Source organism: Podarcis raffonei, chromosome 15, assembly GCF_027172205.1.
Source record: "Podarcis raffonei isolate rPodRaf1 chromosome 15, rPodRaf1.pri, whole genome shotgun sequence".
In the NCBI taxonomy this organism is placed as follows: Eukaryota; Metazoa; Chordata; class Lepidosauria; order Squamata; family Lacertidae; genus Podarcis; species Podarcis raffonei.
In genome coordinates this window covers 2740263-2753326 of record NC_070616.1, presented here as the reverse complement: position 1 = coordinate 2753326, position 13064 = coordinate 2740263, and the positions used below count along the sequence as shown (strand labels likewise).

Sequence of the window (13064 nt, the reverse complement as noted above, 5' to 3'; positions counted from 1 at the left end):
GGCCCCCTGTCTGGTTATGATAGTAGAAGAACAATAATATTTTGCTGCTGTTGCTGTTTCCACATTTTAAGTAGCAGAATTAAGCAACGATAAATATCTTGAAAATTGCACCTGTAAAAGCAAATCCTATGCAAAGCATTCAGACGCAACATAAATACAGTATAGATGAAAAGATCAATAAATAAACACCACAACAAAACAACCCTCACAGGTACTAATACAATCACCAAAATCCTTCAGATGCACATTCACGCTACACAAACTTGGGTTTCCAGCTGTTCTTGAACTACAACTCCCATCATCCCTAGCTAGCAGGACCAGTGATCAGGGATGATGGGAATTGTAGTCCAAAAAAACAGCTGGAGACCCAACTTTGGGAAAGCCTACACTACACAAAACGAAGTAAACACACAACACCCACCTAGCCCAATCGCTCAACAATTAAACTCTCTTTGCGGCCACCAAATGACTCCATATGCTCAGTTTTCCACTTCAGTGAAACAGCCCAAAACATTCAGCCACCGTCTAATCGAGTCTGTGAGAGCCAGAGCCTGTCCTGGAGAGCGATCGTTCTAGAGGAGGCGGCTTCCTCTGTTTCTATTTCCAGAGCCTGGCTTGGCCCGAGTTCCTAGCTCCTTTGCTTTCATTGTAGGGGACGCCAGCTCTGTCGCAGTCGGGGATTGCAGCTGATGTGCTGCTAAAGGGAACCATCACTCGCCTGGCCACGGAGGACAGCAGCCCGGAGAAGTGCCGGGAGGAAGCCGCCTCTTCCAAGGGCCACGTCATCTACGAGGGCAAGAGCGGGCACATAATAACCTACGACGGTAAGTCTCAATCTCGGTATGCCTTTGGTGTCTGGCACAAGACGTCCCATGACTGAGGAGCGGTGATGCTGGTCCGGTGTTTCTCAAACTCAGGCCTCCAGCTGCTGTAGGACTACAACTTCCATCCTCCCATCCCTGATGGGAGTTGTAGTCCAACCCCGGCTGGGGATTCAGAAACACAGTGCTACCTGGGAGAAATTCCCAGGTGCCAAAAAAGGTTATTTATGTGTGCCACTACTGCGGCCTGTGTTTTGTTAGCCCACAAATGGAAAGCGAGCGAAGTCCCAACTAAAGAAGAATGGCAACTTAAACTGATGGAATATGCGCAGCTCACGGGCTTATAGAATAAGAGAACAAGAAGAACAAACGTTTTAAAGAAGATCAGAAAATCTTTATTGAATATATGGGGGAAATTGTGTACATTTGAAAACGTGAGCAGCATTAAGATAAATTCAGCAGTGTAAATCAGTTTCGATGGACGTAATAATGGAATACTGGATGGTTTAGTTTGTATAAAATATGCAGGGATTTATGATATGCAAAATGAACTGTGGAAAGACAAGAGGGGAAGTCATTGATATTTTAAGGTTGTTCAAATGAATATTCTAAAATGTAAAACAGAAAATTTAACAAAAATTATAGGAAAGAAAAAGAAACACATTTCTAGTTGCTGAGCATTGATGGGGGGGTAACACTAGTTGACCAGTCTTGACTTGATGGGCGATGCTAACAGCTAAGCGTCACCTTTTGGAGTGGCACTACATGGCAACCAAAGAGCCACTTCAATATCCCTCCCCACATTGTTTCTGCCGGTGTCCTGACCCACGTTTCTGCATTTTTGACAGCAATCAAGAATGTCCGCGAAGGAACCCGGAGCCCACGGACCGCTCACGAGATGGGGCTGAAGCGGACGTACGATGCTATGGAAGGCAACATCAAGCAAGGGATGTCGATGAGGGAATCTCCTGTCTCCGCACCGTTAGAAGGTGGGAGCCCTGCCACGTGGCGCTTTTTCATTTCTCTTCAGATGCTTAAAACCTGCCCCAGGGGTCGGCAAAAAAATTAGCCGCAGGCCGGTCCACTGTCCCTCAGACCTTGTGGCGGGACGGAGAAGCTCTCTGGCCCACAGGAGCACCAGGCCAGTGACGGTGACAGGAAGAAGAGGCTGAGTGACGGCGGCTGGTTTACCTCAAACGCCGCGCCTGGTTTACCTCAGCGCGGCGCGGGGACGTCTCTGCCAATCAAATGCCACCGCTCGGCCTCTTCCTTTCATTGCCATCACTGGGAGTCTCAGCTTTGCGGTGGGTTCCGGTTTCACGGCGCGGGCCAGATTTAGGACCCAGGTGGGCCTCATCCGGCCCAGGGTCCTTAGTTTGCCAACCCCTGGCATAATCTTTCATTGCAGCCTGGGACAGATAGTGTGTGTCTTGAGAGCATCACCGAAAAAGACCCCTCTGTTTGTGACGTCAGGGCAGCATTTCTCAAGTTTGGGTTCCCCAGCTGTTGTTGGACTACAGCTCCCACCATCCCTAGCTAGCAGGACCAGTGGTCAAGGATGATGGGAGTTGTAGTCCAACAACAGCTGGGGGTTCTAGGTTGAGAAACACTGTGTCAGGGAATTGGCAGGTGGGTAACGCTGCACACCTGTCAGGTATGACATGTGGGTGGGTGGGGAGATAAGGGTTCATCCCACCAGCCAGTTGTATGATTAGAAAGCTTGCAAGCGAGGTATAGTATGATTGCATCTTATGTGGGCGTCATGCTTTGCCAGTGCTGCATGTACGCAACACTGCATGTGTCCAAGCTGTCCCTGCACGAGCCAGCAAGTTAGAGCCCCACAAGATTGCACAAGAGCATCTCAGAATCAGTCTGCCACGAGGGCCTTGCAAAGCAAGGCAGAGAGCTTAAAACCTGCTGCAAAAAGAGCTTTTAAGCTCCCCACCCAGTGCCAGATTTACTTATAAGCTAAAGAAGCTATAGCTTAGGGCCCCACTCTCTTGGGGGCCCCAAAAAAATTTAAAGGGAAAAAACCTGGTGTTTACATTTCGAAAATATAAGATAAAAAACAAATAAAATAAAACCTATGTACAGCAACAGTGTTTTGTGTTGTGTAGGCTCCTATGATATAAGTAATGGCCCCCGCCTGCTAGCCTGATCCCTAAAACATTCTGCATGGACTGGTTGCATGGCAACATGCACAAATGGCTTTAGATACCTATTGGCCAAACCACTGAGCCTCGGGCTTGCCGATCGGAAGGTCGGCGGTTTGAATCCCCGCGACGGGGTGAGCTCCCGTTCCTCTGTCCCAGCTCCTGCCAACCTAGCAATTCAAAAGCATGCCCCAAAAAGGCAAGTAGATAAACAGGTACTGCTCCAGCAGGAAGGTAAACGGTGTTTCCATGTGCTGCTCTGGTTTCGCCAGAAGCGGCTTAGCCATGCTGGCCACATGACCCGGAAGCTGTCTGTGGACAAACGCTGGCTCCCTCGGCCTATAGAGCGAGATGAGCGCGCAACCCCAGAGTCGTCCGCAACTGGACTTAATGGTCAGGGGTCCCTTTACCTTTACCTTTTAGGTCCATAAATTACCATATAGCATATATTCAACACAAAAAACAGCAGCAATTTGTTGTTGACAAAGGACAGCTGGACATAGAAAGGGCCCCCTTACCTTCAGTAGCTTAGGGCCTCATCAAACCTAAATCCGGTCCTGTCCCCATCTTCTTGCATTTAACTCACGGTATTTCAACCAACTGGCCGTCAACCACATATGGTTGAAACCAAACAAAATTACACACGCATCAGATGTGATCATACTGGAAGAGATGTTTGGCTGGAGATGTATAAACTTTTGTGCATGCTTGATGTATATGTATTTTATTGTATGAACGTGCCACTCTCGTAACGTGAAATGGCATGTGTCATTTGGGAGAGGAACGGCGTGGTTTTGCACCCGTCTTAAGTCCCCATCCGTCTTTTTCAGGGTTAATCTGCCGCGCTCTTCCTCGGGGCAGCCCCCACTCGGAGCTGAAAGAGAGGACTGTGCTGTCGGGCTCTATAATGCAAGGTGCGTCTCCCCATGGGCTTTTGGGGTGGGGAGGGAGGAGGCTAAAAGCTCTTCAACTCCACCAATCTGGGTTCTGGTCCAGCTATTTATTGAAAAACAAATCTCACGTATTAACATAGTAGAGCATGAGACTCTCAACCGCAGGGTTGTGGGTTCGAGCCCCACGTTGGGCAAAAGATTCCTAGACTAGATGATCCTCGAGGTCCCTTCCAATTCTATGACTCTGTGAATTGTGAGTCTTTTTATGATAATAAATAGGATGATGGTTATTAAATGTATAACAGACAGGACTAAGGAAGTATTCCAACAATTCAAAAAAAGAGCACCAATTGAGCCTGGTCAGGTATAAAGACAGTAGACAAAAGATTTATATTTATATACAGTATGCACCTTTTGACGTAGATAGAGATATAATTAAAAGAAACTTGTAGAAAAGAGGCAATATGACAGAATACCTAGATGGTAAATAAACAGTGGGTAGTAAATAAAGATAGTAAATAAAGTGGATCAGAAACGTGTATTTATCAATGGCTAGTTTTCCTGTTGGACGTGGGTGGCGCTGTGGGTTGAACCACAGAACCTAGGACTTGCCGATCAGAAGGTCAGCGGTTCGAATCCCCGCGACGGGGTGAGCTCCCGTTGCTCGGTCCCTGCTCCTGCCAACCTAGCAGTTCGAAAGCACGTCAAAGTGCAAGTGGATAAATAGGTACCGCTCCGACGGGAAGGTAAACGGCGTTTCCTTGCGCTGCTCTGGTTCGCCAGAAGCGGCTTAGTCATGCTGGCCACATGACCCGGAAGCTGTACGCCGGCTCCCTCGGCCAGTAAAGCGAGATGAGCGCCGCAACCCCAGAGTCGGCCACGACTGGACCTAATGGTCAGGGGTCCCTTTATCTTTACCTTAGTTTTCCTGCTAAATCAACGTCCAGGCTAAATACTGTGAAGTATCTTTCGCAATGGCCATGGCATAACTACGTTTCGGCCCCTTTCATTTAGCCCCCCAAGTAGCCAAGGGGCTTCAGAATTCAGCGCGTTTCCTCCAAGGCTCAGAAGGCCAGATGTCAGAACAGCTGAGCCAACCTCAGCATCATATTGCACCTTGCAAGCCCAAGGCCAGGCGGCTGATTCAGTTGCAAGAAGTGACATTAAACACTTAAAAAACAAACAAGCCATGCTTAACACGGTCCACTTAATACTTTCATTAAAAATGGATTGGAGCTGCGGCTCATGGAAAGAGATCTTTCTGGAGGGATGAGCAGTCGAGAAGCATTTGCGGGAGCAAAACAGCATTTTCTTCTGCCAATGTTCAGCTGTTTGGTTGTGTGAGCTCTTCTGAAGCATCTGTCCCTCTCCCTGCTTCCCCCCCCCCAAAGGCACCCCGAGGGCCGCGGCCGAGGGCTACGAGGAAGGCCTCAAGTACCCGAAGATCAAGAGGGAGTCCCCTGCCCTGCGCAGCTTCGAAGGCGCCATCACCAAGGGGAAGCCCTACGATGGGGTCACCACCATCAAGGAGATGGGGCGCTCCATCCACGAGATCCCCAGGCAGGACCTGCTGAGCCAAGAGAGCCGCAAGACCCCAGAGATCGTCCAGGGCTCACGGCCGATGATTGACGGCTCCATATCTCAGGTAGGCAGGTGTCAAAGCCCACCAGAGCAGCTGGGCATATGCACTCTGAAAAAGAAAGGAAAGGAGCGTGTTTTCTCACCGTAAGCCGAGGGCCGACACCGAAGATCTACAACTCCCATCGGCCCCAGCAGGCACAGGGTGATGGGAGTTGTAGTTCAGCAACATCTGGAGGGGCAAAGCTTCCCCGTGCCTGGTTTAGATAATTATTTGATTACTCGCCCTAAACGGCCTCGGTCCTGTATACCTGAAGGAGCATCTGTACCCCCATCGTTCAGCCCGGACCCTGAGGTCCAGCTCTAACTGGGGGGTGTATTGTATCTCGCTTCATAATGGCAACAGAAATAAAGAAACGGTAAAAGACTTGTAGGGACGCGGCTGGCGCTGTGGGTTAAGCCACAGAGCCTAGGACTTGCCGATCAGAAGTTCAGCGGTTCAAATCCCCACGACAGGGTGAGCTCCTGCTGCTCGGTCCCTGCTCCTGCCCACCTAGCAGTTCGAAAGCACATCAAAGTACAAGTAGATAAATAGGTACCGATCCGGCGGGAAGGTAAACGGCGTTTCTGTGCGCTGCTCTGGTTTGCCAGAAGCGGCTTAGTCATGCTGGCCACGTGACCCGGAAACTGTACGCCGGCTCCCTCAGCCAATAAAGCAAGATGAGCGCCGCAACCCCAGAGTCGGCCAAGACTGGACCTAATGGTCAGGGGTCCCTTTACCTTTACCTTTTAAAAGACTTGGGGTGGGGGGAAATGTGTCCGTCTGTGGGGTTTCTGAGGTGACTTCCCATAGCTGTGGACCCACCAAGGCCTAGCTGACGCTGCGGCCCCCCATCCTCTTCCCTACTCCAGGGGACACCCATCAAATACGAGAGCGGCTCCGGCCAGTCGGCCATCAAGCACAACGTCAAGTCCTTGATCACCGGCCCGAGCAAACTCCCTCGCGGGATGCCTCCGCTGGAGCTGGTGACGGAGACCGTGAAGGCGGCCGAGCGAGGGAAGTACGAGGAGGCCAAGTCCTCCGGGGAGGTCCGCCAGCGCCACACGGTGGTCAGCTCCGGGACCTCGGTCCTCCGCTCGACCCTCCACGAGGCCCCCAAGTCGCAAGTGAGCCCCGGGATCTACGAGGACGCGAACGCCAGGAGGACGCCCGTGAGCTACCAGAGCATGTCCAGGAGTTCCCCCATGATGAACAGGGTGTCGGAAGGTGAGTTTACCTTGGGAGAGCCCTTGGGTTGGTGGGAGTTGAAGCCTAAACTGCAGCTGGGGATGGGGGGAGCAAGTGACCATTAGGGCATTTCCCAGCCAAAGGAACGCACCGGCCAATAGTCAAAGGTAGCACAGCTGCTTCTGCAGGTCTGGGTACCTGAGCCCACCAATCTAGGGCAAACTCGGCCCTCCAGGTGCTTTGGGACTACAACTCCCATGATCCCTAGCTAACAGGACCGGTGGTCAGGGATGATGGGAATTGTAGTCCCAAAACATCTGGGGGGCCGAGTTTGCCTATGCCTGGTCTAGACAGCTGTTCCCAGGTTCCTGCTCTCTGGAGCAGCTATAGCAACTGGGGACCACTCTCCCCCCACCAGTTTATGTGCCTTCCCACCATTCTTCTGCATCCAACCAGTCCTTGACAATTACCAACCATGAACTTATCTCCTCCTCTTTTAAAGTCATCCAACTTGGCGGCCAATGGCTACTGCTCGTGGTAGAGCATCTGTTCTGCATGCTGAAGGTCTTGGGTTCATTCCTCAGCAGGGCGAGAGCCTTGTTTGAAACCCTGGAGAGCCTCTGCTGCTCTGCTGCCGGTCAGTGTGGGCAGTCCTGAGCTGAATGGCCCAGTGATCTGACCCGGTGCTCCTACTTAAACCAGCCCTTCATTCGGAACTGTGAAGACTGGGATCTCACTTAGGGGAAGAGCTGCAGCTGCCAGTCAGTGTAGAGAACGCTTAAGTCAGATCTGACTCTGTGGAAAGCACTCGCACACGTGTTCCTTAGGTCCCAAACGCCTACGTTTTGAAATATTTCATTCTTGGCACTGTTCCTAACTCTGGCTTTTCATTTGCACCCGGTGCTTCTTCAGGGAAGTCCTCCAACCACGAGAGGAAGTCCACCCTGACGCCAACGCAGAGGGAGAGCATCCCGGCAAAATCCCCCGTCCCCGGGGTGGATCCCGTCGTAACTCACAGCCCCTTCGACCCCCACCACCGAGGGGCTACTCCGGAGGTCTACAGGAGCCACCTCCCATCACACTTGGACCCAGCCATGCAGTTCCACAGGGCGCTGGATCCTAGTACGTCCGGTCCTTTTTGAGCTACCTAATGATTTCATTTTTCTGTCTTCATTTTATCAATCTACCGTATTTTTCACTCCATAAGACACACTTTTTTCTTCCTAAAAAGTAAGGGGAAATGTCTGTGCGTCTTTTGGAGCAAATGCATGGTCCCTGGAGCTGAATTGCCCAGGGGCAAAAAGCAGATTATGCTTTTTTTTTTTGAAAGATGGAAGTGGGTGTTTAAACAAAGCCCCTGATCGGCAAGGGGAGGGAGATAAGGGATGCTAGCAATAAAGGTGGCTGCCTGGGAGGGGGGAGGTAAAGACAGCGAACTTGCAAGGAGAGGAGACAGGAAGACTAAAGCAATGAGGAGAGAAATTAGAAGAAAAGGAGGAGCAAAAAACTGCTCCAGCTAAGGAAAAGACACCAAGGCAAACAAGAGGGAAGGGAGTGTTGAAAGGAAGCAGCTGATCGGTAAGCGATCGGGAGGGAGATAAGGGACGGTAGAGATATAGGAGGCTGCCTGGGAAGGGGGAGGTAAAAGCCCATGGAGCCTCAGGATTTTTGCATTGGGTCACCCCAAATTCACCATCAGATCACATAGCATGTCCATGGCTACAGCCTGCACCAAACAAATGACGCACCCACTGTTGCGTGGGGCCGCAATGACGCAAAAACGTGATTACAAAGCATGGATCCATATGGATTCTCAGGATTTTTGCATTGGGTCACCCCAAATTTCACATCCATCTCTTGTGTCTGCTTTGCTTTCTTGGCCTTTAAGGCAATGGTTCAGGAGCTTTCCTTTCAGGTCAAAGGCCAGGTCCCAATCCGGCCCACCCTCCCCAACCCCTTTTGACAAGTGAGTCAGGTCACAGTCACCTGACATCGAGTGACACCAGGTGATTCATATAACAGAGACAAAACCCCTGTTTTGCAATACAGAAAAATCTGCTCAAATCCAACCGCAACACATGGCTAATAATATAATTAGTTAGATCATAATCCAGAATTTACAAATCTTAAGCATTCACAAATAATGTATGTATAAGTCCATAAACAAGAAATGGTTAAGCATAATGAATTGCTGCCAGGGAACCCCACGACGAAGTTAGGATGCCTTTCAATAGATGATGTCCAACATTGCAGTGATAGATGCTCCAAGGTGTAGAATGCAGCAATGAACAGCAAACGAAACAGGAACAGAACAGAACAGTGTTAGATTCAGGTAAGTAGCCATGTTGGTCTGCTGCAGTCGAAATAAAAATAAAAAATTGTCCCGTAACACCTTATAGACCAACTAAGTTTGTTCTGGTATAAGCTTTCGTGTGCATGCACACTTCTTCAGATACACAGTTAGTGAGCTCTGGTCTATAATCATTATATGTACCTGAATGGACAATTCATTTGGAATTTATTCGCTGATGAAGATTCGTCCTTGAAACAGTTGACTTATCCCGGAAACACTGTTCCTGTTTTGTTTTATTGTTCATTGCGGCATCCTACCTTCACTGTAGGGACGCGGGTGGCGCTGTGGGTTAAACCGATCAGAAGGTCGATCAGAAGGTCGGCGGTTCGAATCCTCGCGACGGGGTGAGCTCCCGTTGCTCGGTCCCTGCTCCTGCCCACCTAGCAGTTCGAAAGCACATCAGAGTGCAAGTAGATAAATAGGTACCGCTCTGGCAGGAAGGTAAATGGCGTTTCCGTGCGCTGCTCTGGTTTGCCAGAAGCGGCTTAGTCATGCTGGCCACATGACCCGGAAGCTGTCTGCGGACAAATGCCGGCTCCCTCGGCCAATAAAGCGAGATGAGTGCCGCAACCCCAGAGTCGGTCACGACTGGACCTAATGGTCAGGGGTCCCTTTACCTTACCTTCACTGTGGTGTTCCCTGGCAGCAATTTATTACGCGTCCATTTCTCATATTTGAAGCTGGCCGCTCAGTGCTGTGGATGGGCAGATCCTGTCTTTTTCCTCCAGAAAGTGGTGCAGATGGTTCCCTCTGCCCCCCGGCCCAGCGCCCCCATCTAATTATTATCTTCACAACAACCCTGTGAGGCAGGCAAGGCTGGTCAATGGCAACCGGCCCGCGTTGGGATCTGAACCTGCAGGGCCCTGCAATGCAGACCCAAACCTTCCCTTTTTAAAACGATCCCTTTCTCCCTTCTCTGCCCGCCCAGCCGCTGCCTACATGTTCCAGAGGCAACTTTCGCCCACCCCAGGCTACCCGAGCCAGTACCAGCTCTATGCCATGGAGAACACGCGGCAGACCATTCTCAACGACTACATCACCTCCCAGCAGATGCAAGTCAACCTGCGGCCCGACCTGACCAGGGGGCTCTCTCCCCGGGAGCAGACCTTGGCCCTCCCCTACGCGGGAGCCAGAGGTGAGTCTGCTTCCTCCGGGGAGGATAACCGGTGGCAGCCTCTTGCACACCTTGCCTCTTTCCCAGCCTGCAACTTTCAATGCCTCTAGGTTTAGTACGTAGGGCTTGTTTGTTTTTAAGCAGGTTGAGGGGTCCAGTATCAGGGGAGGTGTGGTGGCAAATGGGTTCGGCGCACCCATTCTTTAAAAACAGAGGCTTTAAAGCAGGGTGGTTGGGAATCTTCGGCCTTTGGGCCAAATCCGCCTCGCCATTTGACCTCGGTGAGGCTGTTTGGGGCAAGTCACACCCGCCTGCCCTACACCTTGGGTTCCGTGTGACATCAAGGGCGAGAGTGGGAGTGGTTTAACAGCCAGCCCCTCCCCACAGGGAACTCTGGGAATTGTAGCCCTGCGAGGGGGGAATCGGGATCTCCTAGCAACTCTTGGCACCCTTCATAAACCATGGCTCCCAGAATTCTTTGCAGGGGGAGCCATGACTGTTTAACGTGGTATCGTAGTGCTTATGTGGTCAGAGTCCTTGTTCTTCAACTGATGGGTCACGGCCTGATTGACGCAGCAGCGGCAGCCCCATCCTACAAATAAATGGTTTTTGAAAATTAACAAATGCATATTTGGTTAAAGGTGGGTCCCCAATCCAAAACGGCTTGAAGACTGCTGGCCTGAGTGATCTTGTGCATATCTCCATTATGTCTCCCCCCTTTTTAATTAGGGATCATTGACCTGAACAGCATGGCACCCACCATCTTGGTGCCCCACCCAGGAGGGCCCAGCACCCCCCCGATGGACAGGATCACCTACATCCCTGGGACTCAGCTAGCGTTCCCCACCAGGCCTTACAACCCTCCTTCCATGTCTCCAGGTGAGAGCTGCCTCCCCGCTAGGTGGGGAGAGCAGGGGGCACGCCCCCCTCCCCCAAAACAACAGTGGGCCGCCGACTCTTCCGCCCTGGAGGGGAAGGCAACCCATGGCCACTACCACCACCCCGGAGTTCCAGGCAAGCTGTTGCCACACCCAGCTTACCCAGCTTCATCAGTCAGATTCTCAAGCTTTTTTGGGGGGGTATGCAAAACCTAGCAGCAGCACCCACCTTTGATGTCTTCTGTGCCAGGGCCCCCCCCTCCCTGCTTTGGTGGATGCTTCCAGGCCATCCATCCTCTTCCCACACTGCCTTAAGGGCCACCAACCAGCTGTGAAGTTAAGGGCGTGATTACACTTAACATACAAGGTTTGGGGCTTTTTTAGCATGTCACGTAACTATATACTATTACAGTGGAACCTCGGTTTTCGAATGTAATTTGTTCCAGAAGACCGTTCAACTTCCGAAACGTTCAAAAACCGAGGATCAATCGACTGGCTGCAGAGCCAGTGGGGGAAAAATGAAAAACGCCATTCGACTTCTGAGGCACGTTCGAAAACGGAAGCAATTACTTCCGGGTTTTTGGCGTTTGGGTTCCGAATTGTTTGGCTTCCGAGACTCTCGAGAACCGAGGTTCCGCTGTATTTACTTATTTCATAAAATGTATGTGCTGCTTTGTTGTTTTCAAAAAGACCTAAAGCAAGCCTCAAAGCGGTTTATATTAACAGGATAGGTGGGGGCACAGCTTTTAACACTCCTGCTGCAGAGAGTCTGACAAAAATCCCTCTGAGATTCCTGCATTGCAGGGGCTGGATTAGTTGGCCCTTAGGGTCTCTAGCTGCTTTTGGCGTTCTTAGGGGAGCTTCAAACCAGGAGTGTCTTTTTTTGATAAATCCACATGCTCTTTCCACTGACTTCCGCCAGCTTTTATCAGATGGCATCCCTTCCCTGCCCTGTTAGGTATTTTTCTAGCAGTAGGAACATGAGGGGCGGGGGGAACCCTAGATGTCAGGAGGACTTAAGAATTTCTTGTGGACTCTGGCACCCTCTCCAAACTACAATTCCCAGGATTCCTTGTGGGGAGCCATGACGGCAACGAAACCCCTGCAAGCAGCGTCGTGTCGCCTGGCCTTGTTACGCAAACGGACCCTCTTGTCTTGTTTCACCACCCACCCATTTCTCCTTTTCCCTCCTCACCAGGGCACCCTTCGCATCTGGCAGCCTCCGCCGCGGCCAACGCTGAGAGGGAGAGGGAGCGCGAGAGGGAAAAGGAGCGGGAACGGGAGCGCGAGAGGGAGAGGGAGCGTGAGAGGGAGAGGGAGCGGATAGCCGCCGTTCCCAGCGAGCTCTACCTGCGCCCAGGTGAGTGCCCAGAATGCCTTCTCCAGCTGCTGCTGCTGCTGCTGCTGCCTCCTCCTCTTTGATACCTCAGAGCCTAAAGCGATTGTGTGTGTGTGTGTAATCTTTAATTTGCTAGTGGGAGGGAGTTCCTCTGTCACTAGGAGGCAGGTGGTTTAAAGAAAGCTTTAGCTAGGGCTTCTGATTGGTACAGGTGCCCCGGAAACAATAGCCGGCAGTCACATCAGACGTCCGGCTTCCGAAAAACGTTCGGAAACCGGAACACACACTTCCGGGTTTTCGACATTTGGGAACCAAGATACCACTGTACAGCTCCCAGAATCCTTTGGGAGAAGCCACAAAAGTGGTACCGCAGTGCTTCAAAGTACAGCGTGGATGTGGCTCTTGAAGCAGTGGCTCAGACTCAGACTCTTCAGACCTCCTGGTTCTTTTCTGCTACTGCCGGGTGGGACGTTGCTTCATTTCTAATATTTGTTATATTCTTCAGGCGCTGAGCAGCCAGGGAGGCCAGGAAGCCACGGCTATGTCCGCTCGCCATCCCCGTCAGTCCGCAGCCAGGAGAGCGTCATGCAGCAGCGGCCGAGCATCTTCCAGGGATCAAACGGGACGAGTGTCATCACCCCACTGGACCCCTCTGCACAGCTGCGCATCATGTACGTTTGTTTTAATTCTTTTGTGCAGCCGGGATA

General features: G+C 51.3%; 1 protein-coding gene across 3 annotated transcripts in view; it reads left to right on the top strand.

Annotated features, from left to right (window-relative positions):
- Window positions 1–13064, top strand: part of NCOR1 (nuclear receptor corepressor 1) — a 113236-nt gene that overhangs the window by 83311 nt on the left and 16861 nt on the right. For 2 of the 3 annotated variants that reach the window (XM_053367616.1, XM_053367615.1), the window contains exons 29-38: window positions 653–824; window positions 1670–1810; window positions 3805–3888; window positions 5259–5512; window positions 6358–6712; window positions 7586–7795; window positions 9955–10161; window positions 10870–11019; window positions 12217–12378; window positions 12863–13028. In XM_053367616.1, the coding sequence (XP_053223591.1) occupies window positions 653–824; window positions 1670–1810; window positions 3805–3888; window positions 5259–5512; window positions 6358–6712; window positions 7586–7795; window positions 9955–10161; window positions 10870–11019; window positions 12217–12378; window positions 12863–13028 (1901 nt within the window). The remainder of the gene's footprint in view (window positions 1–652; window positions 825–1669; window positions 1811–3804; window positions 3889–5258; window positions 5513–6357; window positions 6713–7585; window positions 7796–9954; window positions 10162–10869; window positions 11020–12216; window positions 12379–12862; window positions 13029–13064) is intronic. The other variant, XM_053367617.1, reaches the window with a different exon arrangement.